Genomic DNA, 23,672 nt, shown 5'->3' with positions numbered 1-23,672 from the left:
TCCTGCTCTGACAAGGTGCTTCAAAAACACTTCTGCTAAATGTATCCTTGATCCTCACCTATTCTGGGTTTGTGAGACCAAGGATAATGGACAATGGATTGTAGTACTGAACCTCATCACTGTCTATGCTTGCCGTACCTTCTTCCTGCCATTAGCCTAGATGGTGTGTATTCTTGTGCAGCTCTGCAGTCAACATCCTACTGTCATCATCAAACCCACATGGAGTTACTCTTGAACTGTTCAGATTCACACCCAGGACAGATGGGTCAAAGCGTCCACAGTTTGAAACAGTTAAAAAGAACAGCAAAGTTAATCAGGCCATTTGCAATGCTCAAAATATTTTAAGGGTGAAGAGGGTGGCTGGGCAGACAGAGGGGATGACGATGCAAATGGAGATGTGCTCTGACCTTTCCAGAGCTTCTGCAACTCTCCATGTTGACCCATGTCACTTGTGGTAGTTTTGTTTGAAGCAAAGAGGTGGGTGGGTGGGGGGATAGTGGAAATGGACAAAATTAAATCAAAATAAATCATCCGACTTACCTCTAATATCTTTTCATCATCGATTTCAGTGAAGACTGTCCCATTGATCTGGTTGGGTTTCAAAGCCATCCAATTGAACACCGGCAAACGGAATTTGGTTTTGATTGGTTTCTTTATCCGGATAGCTGGAAGGAGAAAAGAAAGGATTGCATCTCAGGTAACAATGCAAAAGATGGAGTGGGAGGCCTGTGGTGCCTCAGAGTCGGAAAGCACAGTGTGTGAGCCCCACTCCAGCCAGTTCCCACGAGTGGATTGGAATGGTGGTTAGCCAGTATGGGTCTGGAGTTGATGGAACACACTGCTATGAAGCAAGATGCTGACTTAAGGTAAAAAAAGTGACGTTCATCACTTACACTTAGATTTCTCGGCATCCTTTCATCATTTTCAATAAGTCTATTCCATTTCTCTCAAATTACTCTGTTGCTCTAGCTAACCTCACCTAAGCTTTCCCAGTCTCATTGCAGCTACATTCTCTCATTGCTTTTCTGATCTCTATCAGTATTCGGGGCTGGGCAATTCATGGGGTGGGATTGGGAAGACTCTACAGAACAAGAGTAGGCCATTTTATATTCCTTTTTTATGGATTGTGGGAATAGCTAGCAAAGCCAACATCTATTGCCTATCTCGAATTGCCCTACAGCTGGATTCTCAGGTCAAAGGGCAGTTAAGAATCAACCACATTGCTTTGGGTTTGGAGTCACATGTAGGCCAGACTGAGTAAGGACAGCAGATTTCCTTTCCTGAAGGACATTAGGGAACCAGATGAAAGTGGGCACTGCAGATGCTGGAGATCAGAGTAAAGATTAGAGTGGTGCTGGAAAAGCTCTCATTTATCTCTCCACTTCGGATGCTCCCAGCCTCATTCCTGATGATGGGCTTTTGCCCGAAACGGCGATTTTCCTGCTCCTTGGATGCTGCCTGACCTGCTGTTCTTTTCCAGCACCACTCTAATCTTGACTAGTGAACCAGATAGTAGTTTCACGGCTGCCCTTACTGAGAGAAGCTTTCAGTTCCAGATTTATTTACTAACTGCTGTGGCGGGATTTGAAGTTGTCCATTCACCTCTTTCTGGATTACTGGCCCAGTGATGCCACTACGTCACCACCAATGTTCCCTCAAAGCTGGACAGCTGCTCGGAGGTTCTGTGCAGGATGATCGCCATGTGGACACATTAGTTTCTGCTTGGAGATCCGCGAAGTGGGAAGAAAATATTACAGGAAGGTGGAACTGGAGCAATGCACAGATCTTGGATGGGTATAGGGGACTGGAGGAAGTGATAGAGACAAGGAGGGTGTAGGGGCTGGAGGAGGTGACAGAGATAGGGAGGATGTAGTTGCTGGACTTGGATACAGAGATGAGCAGAGGCTGGTGGACATTACAGAGATGGAAAGAATTATAGGAGCTAGAGGGGTCACAAAGATAGGGAAAGATATAGGAACTGGAAGAGGTGACAGATATAGGAAGGGGGTGTCGGGGCTGAAGAAGGTTACAGATATAGGGAGGGGTGTGGGAGGCTGGAGGAGGTGACAGAGATAGGAAGGGAGTATAGACACTTTTGTTTAAAGTCAATCCTGGGACGTGGATGTCTCCAGCAGGCTAACATTTGTTGCCCATCCCTAACTGCCCTTGAACTGAGCGGCTTGCCAGGTTATTTCAGAGCCAACTCATTAGTGTGTGTCTGGAGTCACACATGGGCCAGAAATAGGGATAGACACTGGCTTCAGTGGGGAATAAAGAGAAACAAAATGAGAAAGCAGCAAAAAAAAATGCTCCAGACATGGTGCTTTAATTACATTAAGAAAAGGAACGTGTCAAACAAACCAAACCTGTTAAACCACATCTTTCTTCCCAATACCTTGCAGTACATTGCCTTTTGACAAAAGTAGTTGCAGCAATAAGTTTAATCACTATAGAAAACAGATGAACTATTACCTGACAATCCCGAGGTGAGGATAACTGAAAGTGAAGTGCCAGGTAACGGAGGAGCCGCAGGTGGTGGTGGTGGGGGTGGGGGTGCTTGACCTGTTGGAAAAGACAAACACATCTAAAACTTTCCAATTCACAGCTGTCTTGGTGAAGATACTTTTCTTCTTCTAGTGTGATTTGTGACTCTACGTCTCAGTGCATGCTTCCTTTCATCTTTGTACCGAGAAGGTGGGATTATGCAGGATGAAGGCTATTCCAGAGGCACCTGTGCCAGCCTGTGACCAGTTGATGGCACATTTGTATGCCAGCAGGCTAGAGACATTGGGAATGAGGTAACTCATTAAATTTATTTTTAAAATATAGGTCTATGCTGTGCATGCCTTGAGCCAATCTGCAATCATCCCTGCATTGATTCCCAGGTGATACAACGCAATGCTTTAGATGATGGTTGCATTTTAAACTGTCACCTTGAATTAAGGGCTGGGGTTGTTTGGAGAGGGATATATAACATCATACAAAGGAGACTAGCCCATGTGATCTGGTTGCCATGGGAACAGGAGCATAGATTGAAACTTATTGAAAATGAGGGACAGTTTTAACACCAGGCCTCGAAAGGAGAAAGGAGCTGTTTTTGCTGCTTCCAGATTCTCAGAGGCAGTCAGATTATGCACTTTGTGGAAGACCACCCAGCAGAGAGCTGGTAGGGTAAAAAACCCATTAGAAGAAACAAAGATTATGAACAGTTAAAGGTCATGGGTTCACCAGACAGTACCTTGCAATGGGAAGTCCATTTAATTATGCTTAAAGGTTTCATGTTTATGAGGACACTGGGCGATTCAGCCTGATAAAGCAAAGAGGAGGTTTGGATTTTTGTCACAAGACTACAATTCTATGTAGAGCTTTTATTCACTCATGAGATGTGGGCTTATTTGCATCATCCCTAGTTGCCCCTGAGAAGGTGGTGGTGAGCTGCCTTCCTAAACTGCTGCAGTCCACGTGCTGCAGGTAGACCCACAATGCCCTTAGAGAGGGAATTCTAGCATTTTGACCCAGCAAAGGAACAATGATGTATTTCCAAGTGTCTTGGAGTAGGACTTGCAGGTGGTGGTGTTCCCAAGAGTCTGCTGTCCTTGTCCTTCTAGATGGTAGTGGTCATGGCTTTGAAAGGTGCTGTCCAAGGAGCTTGTGTGCATTTCTGCAGTGCATCTTGTAGATAGCACACACTGCTGCTACTGAGCATCAGTAGTGGACTAACTGAATGTTTGTGGATGTGGGGCCAATCAAGTGGGTTGCTTTGTCCTGGATGATGTCAAGCTTTTTGTGTGTTATTAGAGCTGCACTCAACCAAGCAAGTAAGTCATATTCCATCTCATTCCTGACTTGTACCTTGTAGATGGTGGACAAGCTTTAGGGAGTCAGGAGGTGAGTTACTCATTACAGAACTCCTAGCCTCTGACCTGCTCTTGGAGCCACTGTGTTTATATGATTGACCAGAAACTGAACTTGACCAATGTTAATCCCAAAATGTCGACAGTGAGGGATTCAGTGATGGCAATGACATTGAATGTGAATGGATGGTGGTTAGATTGTCTTATTAGAAAGTCACTGCCTGCCATTTGTGAGGCATAAATGTTCCTTGCCACTTTTCAGCTCAAGAGTGCAGAGTAATGTATAAATGCAGCATGGAGTTTTTAGTTGAATTAAGATGTTCCTGGGGAATACCTTTTCGCTAGTTTATGTGTTAGTTGCCTACTAAATAATGCTTAGCTGATATTGATTTTAGTCTGATTACTACAGTAAAAGTCTTAAAACCTGAAATCTTGCCATGCAATCCTGTGTGTCAGTCACTGCAAACTTCATACCTTTTCTTGAAGGTTATTAGTGCCATATAACACTATAACAATTAGCTTGAATTTTAATCAGGCAATTTTACCCAGAATGCTTTCCAGATAGGAGAAGGTATAAAACTCCCAGGTGGTGAAGAACCGCAACTATAGCAAGAATAGCAAAATGTTGCCATTTTCAACATTATCAGGAATTTCTTTAAGCTCCATTCAAATATATTTTTAAACTAGAGATTAGACCCCATGGAAACACAATGATCGAAGACATACCTGAGTCGAGCATTCGAGCAAAGGGTCAAAGATTGGCAGGTAGTGTGGAATTTGCACAAGCAATGGAATTTGGATGGGTGCACTTTTTATCAGGGAGGGATTAGCTGCCAACAAACATCTACTGCCCTGTCTGAGGCAGTGCATTGGGATGTCACCACTGATAGTGACATAAGAGTGACACATGCTGGAAGGTTGAGTGAAATATGAGTTGATGGGAAGAGTGAGGGCAGTAACAAATTAAAAATACTATACATGAATGCACGAAGCATTAGAAATAAGATGGATGAGCTTGAGGCTCTTTTGGAAATTGGTAGGTACGATATTGTGGGGATAACTGAGACGTTGCTTCAAGTGGACATGGCCTGGGAAATGAATATTCAAGGCTACACGTGCTATCGTAAGGACAGACTGACGGGCAGAGGGGGTGGGGTGGCCATGTTGGTAAGGGATGATATTCAGTCCCTTGCGCGGGGGGACCGAGAGTCAGTGTGGATAGAGCTGAGAAATACTAAGGGTAAAAAGACCCTCTTGGGAGTTATCTACAGGCCCCAAACAGTAGTCTGGATATCGGATGCAAGTTAAATCAGGAGCTGAAATTGGCCTGACGCAAAGATGTTACTACAGTTGTTATGGGGGATTTCAACATGCAGGTAGACTGGGAGAAACAGGATGGTATTGGACCTCAAGAAAAAGACTTTGTGGAATGCCTCAGAGATGGATTCTTAGAACAGCTGGTGCTGGAGCCGACCAGGGAGAAGGCAATTCTGGATCTGGTATTGTGCAATGAACCAGAATTGGTCAGGGACCTCGAAGTGAAGGAGCCATTGGGAACTAGTGACCATAATACAATAAGCTTCAATCTGCAATTTGAGAGGGAGAGGGTACAATCGGAAGTGTCAATTTTTCTGTTGAATACAAGGGAACTATGGAGCTATGAGGGAGGAGCTGGCCAAAGTTCAATGGTGCAATACCTTAGCAGGGATGACAGTGGAGGAACAATGGCGGATATTTCTGTGTATAATGCAGAAGTTGCAGGATCAGTTCATTCCAAAAGGAAGAAAGATCCTAGGAGGGGGCAAGGGTGGCCGTGTCTGATGAGGGAAGTTAAGAAACATATAAAGTTAAAAGAGAAAAAAGTATAACATAGCAAAGATAAGTGGGGAAAATGGAGGACTGGGAAGCTTTTAAAGAACAACAGAGGATTACTAAGAAGGAAATACGCAGAGGAAAAAATGAGGTACGAATGTAAACTGGCCAATAATATAAAGGAGGATAGTAAAAGCTTTTTTAGGTATGTGAAAGGCAAAAAAAATGGTTAAGACTAAAATTGGGCCCTTGAAGACAGAAACAGGGGAATATATTATGGGGAACAAAGAAATAGCAGACGAATTAAATTGGTACTTCAGATCTGTGTTCACTGGGGAAGACACAAGCAATCTCCCCGAGGTAACAGTGGCTGAAGGACCTGAAATGAAGGGAATTTATATTTGCCAGGAATTGGTGTTGGAGAGACTGTTAGGTCTGAAGGTTGATAAGTCCCTGGGGCCTGATGGTCTACATCCCAGGGTACTGAAGGAGGTGGCTCGAGAAATCATGGATGCGTTGGTGATTATTTTCCAGAGTTCAATAGATTCGGGATCAGTTCCTGCGCATTGGAAGGTGGCTAATGTTATACCACTTTTTAAGAAAGGTGGGAGAGAGAAAGCAGGAAATTTTCGACCAGTTAGTCTGACCTCAGTGGTGGGAAAGATGCTGGAGTCTATTATAAAGGATGAAATTACGACACATCTGGATAGTAGTAACAGGATAGGTCAGAGTCAGCATGGATTTATGAAGTGGAAACCATGCTTGACTAATCTTCTGGAATTCTTTGAGGATGTAACTCTGAAGATGGACGAGGGAGATCCAGTAGATGTCGTGTACCTGGACTTTCAGAAAGCTTTTGATAAAGTCCCACATAGGAGGTTAGTGAGCAAAATTAGGGCGCATGGTATTGGGGGCAAAGTACTAACTTGGATTGAAAGTTGGTTGGCTGATAGGAAACAAAGAGTAGTGATAAATGGCTCCATTTCGGAATGGCAGACAATGAGGCAGCCAGTGGGGTACTGCAGGGATCAGTACTGGGACCGCAGCTTTTTACAATATATGTTAGTGATAAAGATGGTATTAGTAATAACATTAGCAAATTTGCGGATGATACTAAGCTGGGTGGCAGGGTGAAATGTGACGAGGATGTTAGGAGATTACAGGTTGACCTGGACAAGTTAGGTGAGTGGTCAGATGCATGGCAGATGCAGTTTAATGTGGATAAATGTATGGCTATCCACTTTGGTGGCAAGAACAGGAAGGCAGATTACTACCTAAATGAAATCAATTTAGGTAAAGGGGCAGTACAAAGAGATCTGGGTGTTCTTGTACACCAGTCAATGAAGGTAAGCATGCAGGTACAGCAGGTAGTGAAGAAGGCGAATAACATGCTGGCTTTCATAACAAGAGAGATTGAGTATAGAAGCAAAGAGGTTCATCTGCAGCTGTACAGGGCCCTGGTAAGACCACACCTGGAGTACTGTGTGCAGTTCTGGTCTCCAAATTTGAGGAAAGACATTCTGGCTATTGAGGGAGTGCAGCGTAGGTTCACGAGGTCAATTCCTGGAATGGCGGGATTACCTTACGCTGAAAGACTGGAGCGACTGGGCTTGTATACCCTTGAGTTTAGAAGACTGAGAGGGGATCTGATTGAGACATATAAGATTATTAAAGGATTGGACACTCTGGCGGCAGGAAACATGTTTCCGCTGATGGGTGAGTGCCGAACCAGAGGACACAGCTTAAAAATATGGGGTAGACCATTTAGGACAGAGATGAGGAGAAACTTCTTCACCCAGAGAGTGGTGGCTGTGTGGAATGCTCTGCCCCAGAGGGCAGTGGAGGCCCAGTCTCTGGATCATTTAAGAAAGAGTTGGATAGAGCTCTCAAGAATTGTGGAATCAAGGGTTATGGAGATTAAGCAGGAACAGGATACTGATTAAGGATGATCAGCCATGATCATATTGAATGGTGGTGCAGGCTCGAAGGGCAGAATGGCCTACTCCTGCACCTATTGTCTATTGTCTATAAGAGAGAGTGTAAGGCACATTCTATGAAGCACTCTCCCAAGTATCCTAAAGTACTGTGCACAGTTCTACTCTCCACTTCATAAAAAGAGAAGACTGAGGGGTGATCTTAGATAGATATTTGAAAAGCATGCAGGGTTCATTACGGTAGATGTAGAAAAATGCTTTTTACTTGTGAAGTGGGCCACAATTAGGGCCCATAAATATAAAATAGTCATTAATAAACCCAATAAAGAATTCATCAGAAATATATTTTCCTGGAGAGTGGTTAGATTGCTGAATGCACTATCCCAGTGAGTCCTTGAGATAGCTCATATGGATGGCATTAAGTGAAGGCTAGATAAACCTGAGAATGAGGAAGCAACAATGATGTAGAGAAGGTTAGATGAGGCTTGGGTGGAAAACAAACACTAACACAGTCAGTTAGGCTGAATGGCCTTTCTCTCTGCTGTTACTTCTATGTAATCTAATATTCACTGATCTGATAAAAGGTTGAAAAATTTCTCCCATAAGGTAATCACGGTAAAGGTGACTTTCAAGTTCTTGGACTCGATGGGCCGAATGGTTTATTTCTGCTTTTACATCGAATGATCTTATTACCGTGTCTTAGGCATGTTCTCTTTGTCTCTAGTCATTTAGAATCAGGGGCGGGTGGGGGTAAGGGAGGTTGGCGTGGTGAGTATGTTACTGGAGTCATAGAGTCGTAGAGATGTACAGCACGGAAACAGACCCTTCAGTCCATCTCGTCCATCAACCAGATATCCCAACCCAATCTAGTCCCACCTGCCAGCACCCAGCCCATATCCTTCCAAACCCTTCCTATTCATATACCCATCCAGATGCCTTTTAAATGTTGCATTTGTACCAGCCTCCACCACTTCCTCTGGCAGCTCTTAGCGGTCATGCTGCATCTAATTTTTTTTGGGCCATTTCCAACTCATCTGCACTAAAAAGGTGTATTAAGTCACATTTTAATTTCATTTCCTCTGGTGAATTCAGTATGGCTGTTTTATTAATTAGGCAGCTAGCTGAGGCACCTTTTTTTTTTTACAAAGGAGTCATAGAGATGTACAGCATGGAAACAGACCCTTCGGTCCAACCCGTCCATGCCGACCAGATATCCCAACCCAATCTAGTCCCACCTGCCAGCACCCGGCCCATATCCCTCCAAACCCTTCCGATTCATATACCCATCCAAATGCCTCTTAAATATTGCAATTGTACCAGCCTCCACCACATCCTCTGGCAGCTCATTCCATACACATACCACCCTCTGCGTGAAAAAGCTGCCCCTTAGGTCTCTCTTATATCTTTCCCCTCTCACCCTAAACCTATGCCCTCTAGTTCTGGATTCCCCGACACCAGGGAAAAGACTTTGCCTATTTATCCTATCCATGCCCCTCATAATTTTGGATACCTCTATAAGGTCACCCCTCAGCCTCCGACGCTCCAGGGAAAACAGCCCCAGCCTGTTCAGCCTCTCCCTGTAGCTCAAATCCTCCAACCCTGGCAACATCCTTGTAAATCTTTTCTGAACCGTTTCAACTTTCACAACATCTTTCCAATAGGAAGGAGACAAGAATTGCACGCAATATTTCAACAGTGGCCTAACCAATGTCCTGTACAGCCGCAACATGACCTCCCAACTCCTGTACTCAATACTCTGACCAATAAAGGAAAGCATACCAAACGCCTTCTTCACTATCCTATCTACCTGCGACTCCACTTTCCAGGAGCTACGAACCTGCACTCCAAGGTCTCTTTGTTCAGAAACACTCCCTAGGACCTTACCATTAAGTGTATAAGTCCTACTAAGATTTGCTTTCCCAAAATGCAGCACCTCGCATTTATCTGAATTAAACTCCATCTGCCACTTCTCAATCCATTGGCCCATCTTGTCCAGATCCTGGTGTAATCTGAGGTAGCCCTCTTCGCTGTCCACTACACCTCCAATTTTGGTGTCATCTGCAAACTTACTATTGCAAAACAACAAGTAGTGCCTTGAATTCTTCCAAATTTGCTTATGTCGGATCTCATTGTAACCATGTGCGCAATGAGGCACCCTCACTTCCTCCACACCAGCAGGAGCAGTGTTGACACATTAGGCCCACAGCTCCCACATTTCAAAATTAACTTCAGCCTGATTGCAGGGCTTTTTCAAAACCAAAATAAAAAAAAAAATCAACCTCACCTCAGCACCAATTGCATTCTTTTGGAAAGAGTCGAGAAGGATTACATAGCATTTGGAAGGAATGTAAGTCAGGAGGAAAGATTTAAAGGAACCTTGTGCTGGCTTCTTCTGAAAGGGGCAAAGCTTCAAAATAACCTGGATGAATTTGTCAGGACAGGGCCGGGAGTGTGGTGCTGGAAAAGCACAGCCGGTCAGGCAGCATCTGAGGAGCAGGAGAATCGACATTTCGGGCATAAGCCCTTCATCAGGAAGGGCTTATTCTCCTAGTGAACGAACAGAGTTGAGCCTGACAAAGTGTTCACTGTGGTTGATGCATCAACTCCCAAAGGATTGAAAAAATAGCAATGGAACAAGGAAGGAAGCTCCATGGTATCTGTTTACACAGAGGGCAATGAGAGTATTAAGTAACCAGGGAACTTAACCAGGACAGAATAAATGAGCACAGCAGCAACTAGACAGCTTCGTGGGGAAAGCAGGGATCACAGGATAGGTAGATTCCCAGGGACTGGGCTTGTTCAACACTTCACTTTCCTTCCCTTGTTGTGTTTACAAGTGCTTCTAACAGATCTGAGGAGTGACATTAGCTGCTTTTGGCCAAATGAGCACATCATTTGCCACTTTGGTTCTCTTTTGAAAACTGACCGATTTCGCACACAGGTGCTGAGTCTCAAATGGGTTGTCCGAAGACCAGATATTTCTTTTTACAAAGTGGCAAGCAACAATTTTAATTGTTATTAAATGAGTCAAGTAATTTATTGAGACAACTTGATGGTATTAATGTGACAGATTAGTTATCAGCCAGTCTTTTTACATGTTTGGATGGATCTAAGCAACCCTTGATCTGAGGAGAGGCAAAGGCACATTCACCTTCCTTGCCCCGGAGAACACCTTGGACCTTGGCTTCACTAAGTTTCCTGAACTCCAACCCAACTATTTGTGAAGACTCCCTCTGGTCAATCCGTTGTCATGTAATAATGTGAAGTGTAGTTTTACCTGGCAGTGGTGGCGCAAGTGGTGGAGGGGGAGGAGTTGATGGTGCTGGTGTTGAAGAAACACTTTGGATTACATCTGAACGCAGGCATGATCGAGATAACATGGAAGGATCTCCATCAGGGCAGTCACCAATAGAACTATGTCGCAGATCCATCAACTGTTTCTCCAGCTGAAACTGCCGCTGCAAAGCCTCCTCTTTCTCCTTTATCATCTTCCGCAATGTATGCACCTGGCTGCTGGCATCCTTGTATGTTTCCTGTATGGGCACAAAGAGTTGGCAAGGTGGAACGGCTAGCTGTCAAAACAGGCTTGTAGTTAAATTGCACTACTCTCCAACAAGCTTAACTGGTTTAAACGGACAAGGGGCAGGCCACTGTATGCATGTCCTCCAACCCGGGGTGTATGATGATCCAAGCCACTCGATTCAAGGGCAAGGAGGGATGAGCAATAAAAGCCGGCCTTGCCTGATCTTTAACAATCACACTTTCCAAGTCACATTGCTCAGTGTCTCCAGCCTGGCTTCAAAGAAACAGCAACCAGGAAGCAGAAAGCATTGTACTTTAAAGCAGTAGCATCCTCACCCATGAGTCCGCTCAAGAAATTTTAGCCCATTAAAGATCAATATTTAATCAATTCTCAGAGTACAATGGGAAATTGTGTCAAAGTTAATCAAGTGAAAAGGTCTTGTTTCAGGTCTCAGATCTTCCCCAGGCCTTGTGCAATGGTCTAAGGTGCACGGATAGCATAGCAACCCATGTAAAGCTGAAGTGAAAACTATGGAGTTAAGTGACTTAAGCCACAGGGGAGGTAACTTCACAGTGGTAATGTCACGAGTAATCCAGCGAACTACATTAATGCTCTGGGGATATAGGTTCAAATCCCACCAGGACAGCTGGTGGAATTTAAATTCAATTAACAGATCTGGAATATAAAACAAGTCTCAATAATGGTTGCCATGACAATTATCATAGATTGTCAAAAATCAAATTTGTCCATTCGGGAGGGAAATCTGCCATCCTTACCTGGTCTGACCTAGGCCTATACTTGACTACAGCCCCACAGCAATGTGATTGACTTATAACCATCCTGTGAAATGGCTGAGCAAGGCACTCAGTTCAAGGGCAAAAAGGGATGAGCAATAAAGCTGGCCTTGCCTCCATCACCCACGTTCCATTAAAGAATACTGAACTAAATTAGGCCGCTTCATATTTCCCTGGGCTTATGTGCAATCCCTCAATTTTCCTCACTGGAAATATTTAGATGGCAATTTTCATTGCTCTGGACAGCACTGTCAAACGTTGTCACTACGCTCTACAACTTACATTCTTTTCTAATTATAGTGAGATTTCAGGAGACGGTTGACACTGCGCTACTCCCAGACCTTACCTTTATCATTTCCAGTTCATTATCCCGATGTAGTAGCTGCTTTTCCAGTTCTGCTACCCTCATCATATTTTCATTTTCCAGTTCCTGAAGCCTCTCCGATAACTGTGGTGGTGAGGGAAGGGGATAAGGAAGGAAAGGGGGACAGTTTTAAGTTTGAATCTTTGGGAGCAAAATATTACTCTCTTCCCAGGCCCCCGCCCATGTCTAAGTTACAGATCGCAGACTGTCCTCAAGCCACCCAGCCTCAAAACCTACACCCAATAGGACTCGGGCTTAAGAGCCACTTTGAATCCAGATAAATGTCATGACACGTGATGAGTGTTGGTGCAGGATTGGACTGTAGTCTACTCAACACTCATATCCCAGAAGAGGTAACAAACCTCCTATTTCAGTAGGATACAAAACTGCTTTTATCCATCATATTGGATATGCTGTCAGCCAGTGAGACTTTTGGTAGTGAGAGATAGTTTTTTAATAAAAAGGCCCTATGTCCCAACACAAGTAATGACAGCTCATGGAGTCAGGTTCCTTCCCACCCCTTCATAAACCAAAACCCACCTCAAGGCAGAGTATAAAAGACAGTCAAGTAGGGGTACTTGTGGAGCTGTGGTAGTGTCCCTACCTCTGAGCCAAGAGGCACAGGTTCAAGTCCCACCTGCTCCAGAGGTGTGTAATACCATCTCTGACCAGGTTGTTTAGAAAATCATAACAAGACCCTCAATTTAATCACATGCAGACCTCTGGGAGTAGACCTCCAATACTTCAACAGCGCAGCAATGTGTGGACGTGTTCAGCTCCTGACGATACACTTTGCTATTATCGGCCACTAGCTTGCCATGTAAAAGGGAGAGAAGCCCAATTTCACCAGTTGCATTACTTACATGCGACATGTGCTCTTCCAGTTCGTCCACTTTCTCCAAGGCCGCATTCTTAGTCTCTGCGTCCTCGAGCAAGCCTCCCACGTCAAATACATTGTCCAAGTAGGCCTGGATCTGAACTTGGAGCTTGTCGCTTTCTGTGTGCTTAGATTTCTGAGGAGAAAGTAAATTATTGCAGCCATTATGAGGAGAGCAAGTTATAAAAACAGAATTTTGTTGTCTAATTGCCTGGCTTCAAAATCACACTGTGTGTTCATGTACAAGGAAAGAAAGTAGGAGATGATAAGGCCGTTCACAGAGTCTGAAGCCTGAGGAATGCCAACTATTGACATTGTTGATACTTCAGGTGTAACCCTTCTTCAGGAGTCCTGAAAAAAGGTTCCACCTGAAATGTCGACTTCTCCACCTCCTGATGCTGCCTAGCTTCAGGAAAGAGAGGGGCAATTCATAGAATCCTTACAGCATAGAAAGAGGCCATCAGGTCCACACTGACCCTCCGGGGAGCTCTATCCCCTCCCTTACTCTATCCCTGCAACCCTGCATTTCCCATGGCTAACCCACCTAGCCTGCACACTATGAGGCAATTTAGCATGGCAATCCACTTAACCTGCACAATCTTTTGACTGTGGGAGGAAACCACAGACAAGGGGAGTATGTGCAACCCCCTGTCTACACGGACAGCTACCTGAGGCTGGAATCAAACCCGGGTTCCTGGTGCTGAGGCGGCAGTGCTAACCACTGAGCTCCCATTCTCTCTTTGGTTCTGCACTCACTGCACAGCCTTCTGGTCAACTTTTTCTGATTCCTAACCAAGTATTCAGACAGGTCCAACAGCAGTTTCAAAGCAATTAGACTGGACAATGAAACAGAGATCAGAGAAGCAGCAGTGGGCTTTCTGAGCCTGCTTCCCCCTTCAATAGGATCATGACTGAATGACTTGCCGTCTCACCTCACCTTGCTGTCAGGGGCAGTGCTAATGTTGGCATCAAGTACGTGAGTGAGCCATACAACCACGATAATCAAATCTAGCTAGCACACCAGTACTCGCAGTGTTTGGGTGTGTGGCTTCAAGCTACGAAGGGTCATTGTAAGGTTGAAGTTCAAGGTCTATTTTCATGGTGTACTGAAGCACTGTGGTATCGTTTTGGACTAGCAATCTAGAGGCTCAGACTAATGCTCAGACAGAGCAGTTCAAATCCTGCCAGGACGACTGGAGTAATTTCAATTGAATGGATCAATAAATCTGAAATAAAACGCATGAATTATAACTAATCATCATGACAGCCATAAAAATATCTGGTTTATTAATGTCCTTCGGAGAAAGAAATCTGCTTTCCTTACCTGGTCTGGCCAACTTGTAACTCCACGATGACAGCAACACAATTGACTGTTAACTGCCCTTAGGGCAATTAGGGACGGTCAATAAACGCAACACATGCATCCCAAGAACAAACAATTTTTAAAAAACACTTAAAATGTGCAAGGGGCCCATCAGTCAAATGCAGAATCTCTGCACTGGGTGGGAAAAATGAGAACTGGCCAGGGTAAACAGCCAGCAGGATTGTCAAAGACTATATATTTCATGAACACAAATGACGATTCTCACACCCACCTCCAGGAACTCATCAAGGCCCAGCTTGGTGAACTCAAACTGCAAGTGGACCCGGAAGTTCATGTCCTCCACTGAATGGACCACAATGTTGATGAACTGCATGCACGCCACCTAGCAGCAAGGGCAAAGAGAAGACTTTTAGAGACCTCCTTGGAAGGCTTCTAATTCATAAGAGTCAGAGATGTACAGCACAGAAACAGAGCCTTCAGTCCAACTCGTCCATGCCAACCAGATATCCGAAATTAATCTAATTCCATTTGCCAGCATTTGGTCCATACCCCTCTAAATCTTTCCTATTTATATACCCATCCAAATGCCTTTTAAGTGTTATAATTGTACTAGCCTCCACCACTTCCTCTGGCAGCTCATTCTATATACACACACCACCCTCTGTGTGAAAAATTTACCCCTAAGGTTGTTTTGAAATCTTTCCACTCTCACCTTAAACTTCTAGTTCTGGACTCCCCTATCCTGGGGAAGATACTTTATCTATTTATGCTATCCATGCCCCTCATGATTTTATAAACTTCCATAAGGTCACCCCTCAGCCTCCAACTCTCCAGGGAAAACAGCCCAGACCTATTCAGCCTCTCCCTATAGCACAAACCCTCCAACCCTGGCAACATCCTTGTAAATCTTTTCTGAATCCTTTCAATTCTCACAACATCTTTCCTATGGCAGGGAGGCCAGAATTGAACACAGTATTTCTAAAAAGTGTTCTTAAAGTGGCTTAACCAATGTCCTGTACAGACGCCACATGACTTTCCAACTCCTGTACTCAACAAAATAAACAGCAGCCATGACGAACAATAATGCCTGCCAAAAAGGGTTTTGGAAGCAGATTCAATAGCAATACACAGTGGAGAACTGGATAAATACTTGAAGGGGAACTATTTACAAGGCTCTACGGCAAGGGTGAAAGAGTAATTAGAGAGCTCAGGACACAGCTGCACTGGGCTAAATGGCCTCCTTCAACATTCGGTAATTCAACATTGCAAATCGAATGTGCATTTTTTTCAGAAATGGTGAGAAATGACAGGGATGGCTTCACGTGGCACATTACACACTAGTCAACACATTCAGACAAGACATAAGCCTGCCATTTTAATAATAAGACACAAACCCACTGAACTAAGCAAGGCAGGAATATTGCTGAGAGCCAGCACACTCAGCACAGGGCAATTCCCTCCACCCGCAATGCCAACAAGGACGCAGGCTAGTGGTAAATGTGGAATGGGTGCAGCAGCGAGTGTAGCGTCATTGCCAGCACACTCTCCCTTTGTGAGAGTGCCCACACTGGCTCCACCACAGCCTTGCACTCTTTCCCCTTGGACCCTGAGGAATTGACGCTTACCATGAAATCAATGTTGCTGTCTTCATTGCGAAAATATTCCATCAGGTTTTCAAAGCGATGCTTTTCTTTGCACACCTTGAAAAAGAGTTACCCCATTTATTACTTTTTACAAGAAAGTAAAACACGCTTATGGACTCCATCTTAGCAGCAGCCTGGGCAGGGGCCAACAAATTAACACCTGACTTGTGGAAGGCAAAGCATTAATACGATATGGCTGAGGAGCTTCAAATAAAGCAATAAAACTAAGCTGGCGAGTTTTCTTCCTTCTGAACACAGAGGTAACGATCTTCAGTGCTCAATAAACCTTTATTATGCCATGTGGGCTTCACCCCCTCATTCCCTGATGTGATAACCACACCTTCCACTTTTAGAGGGAAATCTCAACTGGTGGCCAACAGTATTCACAGTGCCAGCAAAGTGTGCAACTGACAAGATTCCCTTCAGCAACTCATTCAAGGCTCAATAGACAGCACCTTCCAAACCCATGACCATTTCCATCTAGAAGGACAAGGGCAGCAGATAAATGGGAACACCAACCCCTGCAAAGTCCCTTCCAAGCCACTCACCATCCCCAAATTGGAAATATATCGCCATTCTTTCACTGTCACTAGGTCAAAATCCTGGAATTTCCTCTACAAGGGCATTGTGGGTCTACCTACAGCACATGGACTGCAGCTGTTCAAGGAGGCAGCTCACCCCCACCTTCTCAAGGGGCAACTAGGGATGGGCAATAAATGCTGGACAGTCAGCAATGCTTACATCCCATAAATGATTCTACAAACATATAGCCAACTCTCACAGACAATCATTGTGAGTTGCACACTTGAATGGGCATTTCTTCAACGTAAGCAAAGTCCATTGCGAGAACTGAGAGCAGTGTTGGGGTCCTTATGGAAAGAAAGACACATTTTGCATTGGAAGCAGTGAATAAATATGCACCAGACTGATCCCTGGGGCAGCTGAATTGAGAAAATTGGATCTGTATTTTATCACGTTTAGAAGAATCAGAGATGATCTCATTAATGTTCACACATTTTTGACATTGTTAGTGCCTGTGAATTGGTGGAGGGTATGGGTCATGGTAGGGGCATGGGTCGTGATAGGGACAAACCAGAGACAGAGTGTTAGAATAAAGGCAGGCCATTTTGGACTGCGATAGGGAGGAATTTCTTCACTCACATTTGGGGAGTAGTAAATCTTTGGAATTCTCTATTCCAGATAGCTGCGGAAGCTCAGGCTTTAAGTATATTCAAGACTGAGATAAAGAGATTTCTAGACATTAAAGCAAATGAGGGATATGGGATTAATGGGAAAATGGCACAAAGGTAGATGATCAGCTGCAATCTAGTCGAATGGTGAAACACACTTCCAGGGCTCTACTTTTCCCATGTTCTCAGTGTGACACAAAGATACATGCACACGCACCAGATTCCAATACTCCAAAATTCAGCAAACTCTCTTGTATCAGAGAGCTACTGTCACTGGGGGTCAATCCTACAATTTGAAAGGGTGACGTTTGCCCAAATTTAAGCAGGAATTTATTCCTACTGAAGGAAGGACAGGCTTCCTACATCACACAGTCAGCCACTGCAACTGAAGACAGCAGAACCTTGGATACAGATGGGTGACCTCTGACAAGGGATTTGAGCAACACCACTGGTGGGCAGCTGCCATGAACAAAAACCCAAGTCACAAGAGCCCACGGAAGTCAGCTGTCGCAATTATGTTAAAGAACAAAGATAGCTCTAGACAGACAGACAGACAGACAGACAGACACACACACACACACACGAACCAAAAAGCTTTGCTACCTCTTTGAAGTGATCAAATGCAGACAGAATGATTTCATGCCCTCCTCTCACAAGGCACACTGCTGCTAATAGCTCCAATACCAGGGCTTTGGTTCTGCAAAATAAAGAGGACAGTGACTCATCCTTGGTGATGAAGGAATTGCCATATGAAAACAAAAGACCAGGATCCATCTATTCCACCTTCTAGATATTTCAAATCAACCTGTTCAGGTGTGTTGAGCCTTATGGCTCAGAAAAATATGATTAATTTCCAATACATTTGACTAACTGGTCAACATTGTAAAAATGCTTCATCAGCCTGTTTTAGACAAGTTACATGCCTGGAGTCTAGTCAGTTGCATGAACTGTTGGAAGGTAGGTCAGACAGGATCTAAAAAATGTTGTTTTCTGATTTATAACTACAGGCAAAATCAAGACAGAAGATTTTCCTGGATGAAAGAAAGATTATCTTTTGCAGTGATGGGGTGTGCTGAGGGCAGGCTTCTAAATATACATCAATGACTAAAGATTTCACCTCCCATCATTGCCTACATCAGAACTTCATGACCAAGGCTCCCGGGGAGAATCGGAACATTACTGCCAGTCTTGCCCTGTCAGCAGCCCACGGTTTTCTTTGTGACTAACTAACCATGACACTGTGATGGTTCAACAGGAAATGCCAGAGTGGTTGAAGTCAGCATGTTCCTCGTTCTGCCAAGTTTGCCAGTGGGGCGGCACTGACTTTCTGACAATCGGCCATCCACTAGGCTGCCAACACCCATGTCAGTCATGATCAAACTGGATGGTTGAGCTGTCTGAATGGCCTCCTCCTGTTCCTACATCCCATTCCCTTACACACAGCACCAAGGAGAAAGGCAACTGGCAAAAGCTTTGACAAATTTGTTTGAGGTATAACATTTTGGCTCACGTTGACTTTGAAGAAATAGTCACAAGAGCAGGAGAATAAGATGCTGGCTTCTTACCTGGGATTCTTGTTGTTCAAGCTAAGTGCGATTTCATTCACAGCATGTGGGTGTGACATGACTAAGTTGAAGCCGTACTGAATAAGAAAAGGAAGAAATGGAAGGGAGGGGTCATCAGCACATCTTTAATTGAAACAGATCCCAGAAAGTGAGTGAAACCTGCTGTGTCAATGGATTGGAATGAGCTGAATGATCCGTGCATCCATCGCAACAATGTCAGGCATAGGTAGGGAACATGCTGTTTTGAAGTTGCTGGGTGGAGGGGAATTTGCCGTACCTGGTAGTTCATGACAGCCCGCAAGCACATGATACAAACATGGACATCATCCTTTTGGCTCACGAGTCGGGAGTTCTTCAGGAGTTTCCTGTCAGGCAAAGTGTTGTAGCTGTGGAAGAAATTCAACATTACTACAATCATCATAAGACAGGCCACATACCCACCATAACAGAGTTGCCAGTCTCAAGACCTGGCCAGGTTGGTGATCGAGGAACCAATGCCCATTCCTCTGGTACCCTGGATGGCTGGAGAAGCTGTGTTAAAAGATGTCCTAGCTTCTCTTTAAAATGGAGATTGTCAACACTTGACATCAAGGGCAATGCATGGCCACTTGGATGAGGCATGCAATTAAAATGTTGCAGTTATGTAGGACCAACATTTTACAATGTCCCAAGACACCTCTTGGGATACCAAGTCACACAAGGAAAATAGGAGTAAAGATGACCAAGATCTTGGTCAAGGCGTGTCAAAGAAGGAAAGAGAAGTAGTGAGGTGTAGATGTTTAGGGAAGAGATTCCAGCACCGACACAAACAAGACAGTTGAAGACACAGCCACCACATAAGATTTTAAGGAGGCCACCACAACCCACAGGAGGAGGAGGAGGAGGAGGAGGAGGAGGTTGGAGCAGTGAGTTTAAAACCCATCCCTCATCACTCTCAAATCACAATGACTGCAGGAAGAATACAGCAGCTGTATACAAGATTCATTCCTTTAACATAAATATGCATAAGTGCAGAAGGAGAGGGCCTACTGAACTAGGTTCTGGATTAGTGGTGCTGGAAGAGCACAGCAGTTCAGGCAGCATCCGAGAAGCAGTAAAATCGACGTTTCGGGCAAAAGCCCTTCATCAGGAATAAAGGCAGAGAGCCTGAAGGGTGGAGAGATAATTAGAGGAGTGTGGGGGTGGGGAGAAAGTAGTATAGAGTACAATAGGTGAGTGGGGGAGGGGATGAAGGTGATAGGTCAGGGAGGAGAGGGTGGAGTGGATAGGTGGAAAAGAAGATAGGCAGGTAGGACAAGTCATGGGGTCAGTGCTGAGCTGGAAGTTTGGAACTAGGGTGAGGTGGGGGAAGGGGAAATGAGGAAACTTTTGAAGTCCACATTGATGCCCTGGGGTTGAAGTGTTCCGAGGCGGAAGATGAGGCATTCTTCGTCCAGGCGTCTGGTGGTGAGGGAGCGGCAGTGAAGGAGGACCAGGACCTCCATGTCCTCGGCAAAGTGGAAGGGGGAGTTGAAATGTTGGGCCACAGGGCGGTGTGGTTGATTGGTGCAGGTGTCCCGGAGATGTTCCCTAAAGTGCTCTGCTAGGAGGCGCCCAGTCTCCCCAATGTACAGGAGACAGCATCGGGAGCAACGGATACAATAAATGATATTAGTGGATGTGCAGGTAAAACTTTGATGGATGTGGAAGGCTCCTTTAGGGCCTTGGATGGAGGTGAGGGAGGAGGTGTGGGCGCAGGTTTTACAATTCCTGCGGTGGCAGGGGAGGGTGCCAGGGCGGGAGGGTGGGTTGTAGGGGGGGGCGTGGACCTGGCCAGGTAGTCACGGAGGGAACGGTCTTCGCGGAAGGCGGAAAGGGGTGGGGAGGGAAATATATCCCTGGTAGTGGGGTCTTTTTGGAGGTGGCGGAAATGTCAGCGGATGATTTGGTTTATGCGAAGGTTGGTAGGGTGGAAGGTGAGCACCAGCGGCGTTCTGTCCTTGTTACGGTTTGAGGGGTGGGGTCTGAGGGCGGAGGTGCGGGATGTGGAGAGATGCGTTGGAGGGCATCTTTAACCACGTGGGAAGGGAAATTGCGGTTTCTAAAGAAGGAGGCCATCTGGTGTGTTCTGTGGTGGAACTGGTCCTCCTGGGAGCAGGTACGGTGGAGGCGGAGAAATTGGGAATACGGGATGGCATTTTTGCAAGAGGGAGGGTGGGAAGAAGTGTAATCCAGGTAGCTGTGGGAGTCGGTGGGTTTATAAAAAATGTCAGTGTCAAGTCGGTCATCGTTAATGGAGATGGAGAGGTCCAGGAAGGGGAGGGAGGTGTCAGAGATGGTCCAGGTAAATTTAAGGTCAGGGTGGAATGTGTTGGTGAAGTTGATGAATTGCACAACTTCCTCGCGGGAGCACGAGATGGCGCCAATGCAGTCATCAATGTAGCGGAGGAAGAGGTGGGGAGTGGTGCCGGTGTAATTACGGAAGATCGACTGTTCTACGTAACCAACAAAGAGACAGGCATAGCTGGGGCACATACGTTTGCCCATGGCTACCCCTTTGGTCTGGAGGAAGTGGGAGGATTCGAAGGAGAAATTGTTAAAGGTGAGGACCAGTTCAGCCAAACGAACGAGAGTGTCGGTGGAAGGGTACTGTTGGGGACGTCAGGAGAGGAAAAAACGGAGGGCTTGGAGGCCCTGGTCATGGCGGATGGAGGTGTAGAGGGATTGATATCCATGGTGAAGATGAGGTGTTGGGGGCCGGGGAAATGGAAGTCTTGGAGGAGGTGGAGGGCGTGGGTGGTGTCTCGAACGTATGTAGGGAGTTCCTGAACTAGGGGGGAATAGGACAGCGTCGAGGTAGGTAGGAATGAGTTCAGTGGAGCAGGAGCATGCTGAGACAATGGGTCGGCCAGGGTGGTCAGGCTTGTGGATCTTGGGAAGGAGGTAGAACCGGGCAGTGCAGGGTTCCCGGACTATGAGGTTGGAAGCTGTGGGTGGGAGATCTCCTGAGGTGATGAGGTTCTGTATGGTCTGGGAGATGATGGTTTGGTAATAGGGGGTGGTCACTAGGGTTGAAGATCTCAAAAAAACCCAGAAATTTAGCACTAGCAGTTTGAGGTGAATCAAACTAAGCAGTCAATAGGATTAGCTGAGACTCAAACTAATTTAACAGGAATTGTCTCAATTATTACATGGCTGGCAGGCTTTAGTACAACTGCAGACTTCATTTGAAATATGTGAAAAAGAAGTCAGCATTCAATGTTCCTATATTCTAAAATTCTTGCCCTGTAAATCTGAACCACAAAATGAAACAGAGACATGATTTTGAACCGGCGATGAAAAAAGCTTCTTAGAAAAGAAATGCAACAATCTGAGAGCCACAGAATGAGCTTTTTACTGTTCACTGGGGTTTTGTGGTTTTCTTACCAGGTATGTGTATTGCAGAAGGAAATGGAAACAGTCAAACACAAGAGCTTAAAAGTCATAACAGAAGCCTGAAAATGCTTTTTTTTTTAAATTCTCTTGTGGGACATGGGTTGGCCAACATTTATTATCCCTCAGTTTCTCACCATTCCAGAATAGTCTACTTTTTCATATTTCATACCAAATGGAATGGTCTTCCGTTGATCACACTGTAGTCCATAATTTTTTCCCTCCTATTACCTAACCTGTCTATACCCTTTTGCAGCCTCTTTGGGTTCACTTACTTTTACACCGAACTTTGTATCAGCAGAGTTGGATGCCTGCAGTGCCACGATCTAGTGATCTAGGTCTTTAATATAGATTATAAACAGCCAAGTCTGTACTAATCCTTGGGTACCATGACATGAGTTACACAGCCTGCTGTTCGTCATGTCCTGTTCTACCTCGTTTTTGTTTTTGGCCCATCAACCAATCATCAATTCATGCTAATATAGCACCCATAATTCTATCATTCCCAGTTTTATCTAATATCCTCTTGTATTGCTGCTCATAGAATAAATTTAAACATCCAAATACACCGTATCCGCCAATTCTTTCAATAAGATGACAACAGGCTGCTTGGAGAAGAAGTGACAAAAATCCAGCTACAAATTAGAAGGAGGTGTTTGCGAATCTCTGCAAAACCAAGGACTGACAAGATCTGCAGATCATCTGCCTCAGCGTTCTTGTTTGGAGAAGGTTTTGTGTTTTGAAGCGTCATAAAGCTCTCGAGAGGGAGAGGAAATCTGCTGCACTGGCTCGGCACAGTGTGAAGGATCGCTTCTTGCACATCAGCTGAAACTGACTAAACTACAGCACGAGTCAACCATGGTTAGATCACCTACCAAAAATACACTTCAAAAAAGCCTCCTTTTCTGTACCATTTTAAACAGATGAATTATCAATTGCATCAGACCACCTAGCCCCGAGTGCTTAAATGCCTGTTTCTTTACCGGGGTAAGTGTTCCACTTAATTACTTAACCTACTTTTGGCCTGTGTTTATAATCAAGAAGAAGATCATTCTGTATCTTGCTCTTTGGTAACTGGTTTTGTTTCCTCTCTCGCTCTCTACCCGCAGAAAAACCTCACTGACCCACTTCAGTAAAGGTGATTTCTGGTCTTTGGGAGTGGGGGGGGAAAAACAACAGCTCTCGCTTTTTTAAAAATCATTCTGACATGTGGGGGTCACAGGCAAGGCCAGCATCCACAACTGCCCTCAAGAAGCTGGTGATGGCAGGCTTTCTTCTCGAACCTCTGCATCCCAATAACACAAGAAATCATAGTAGCAAGCCTTCCAGCCTGCTTGCTGTTTGAGAAGAGCGTGACTGTACTGATGGTGGCCTCAGGTTT

At 45.0% G+C, this 23,672-nt stretch overlaps 1 protein-coding gene across 5 annotated transcripts in view; it reads right to left on the bottom strand.

Moving 5' to 3' along the window:
- LOC122543283 (formin-like protein 3) overlaps nt 1-23,672 on the bottom strand; it is a 174,794-nt gene that overhangs the window by 38,382 nt on the left and 112,740 nt on the right. For all 5 annotated transcript variants that reach the window (XR_015755755.1, XM_087985579.1, XM_087985580.1 and 2 more), the window contains 10 exons: nt 19,158-19,266; nt 18,881-18,957; nt 17,919-18,012; nt 16,108-16,182; nt 14,754-14,864; nt 13,145-13,294; nt 12,264-12,365; nt 10,878-11,133; nt 2,473-2,562; nt 541-665 (listed from right to left, as the gene is read on the bottom strand). Coding sequence is in view for 4 of the 5 variants with exons in the window: in XM_087985579.1 (XP_087841705.1) it covers nt 541-665; nt 2,473-2,562; nt 10,878-11,133; nt 12,264-12,365; nt 13,145-13,294; nt 14,754-14,864; nt 16,108-16,182; nt 17,919-18,012; nt 18,881-18,957; nt 19,158-19,266 (1,189 nt within the window). In the remaining variant the exon portion in view is untranslated. The remainder of the gene's footprint in view (nt 1-540; nt 666-2,472; nt 2,563-10,877; nt 11,134-12,263; nt 12,366-13,144; nt 13,295-14,753; nt 14,865-16,107; nt 16,183-17,918; nt 18,013-18,880; nt 18,958-19,157; nt 19,267-23,672) is intronic.

This window comes from Chiloscyllium plagiosum, unplaced genomic scaffold (genome assembly GCF_037043375.1).
Source record: "Chiloscyllium plagiosum isolate Xiang-an unplaced genomic scaffold, Cpla_swu_hap1 HiC_scaffold_53X, whole genome shotgun sequence".
NCBI lineage: Eukaryota > Metazoa > Chordata > Chondrichthyes > Orectolobiformes > Hemiscylliidae > Chiloscyllium > Chiloscyllium plagiosum.
Note: the sequence above shows the minus strand (reverse complement) of the source record. Positions and strands in the feature narration are given on the sequence as shown.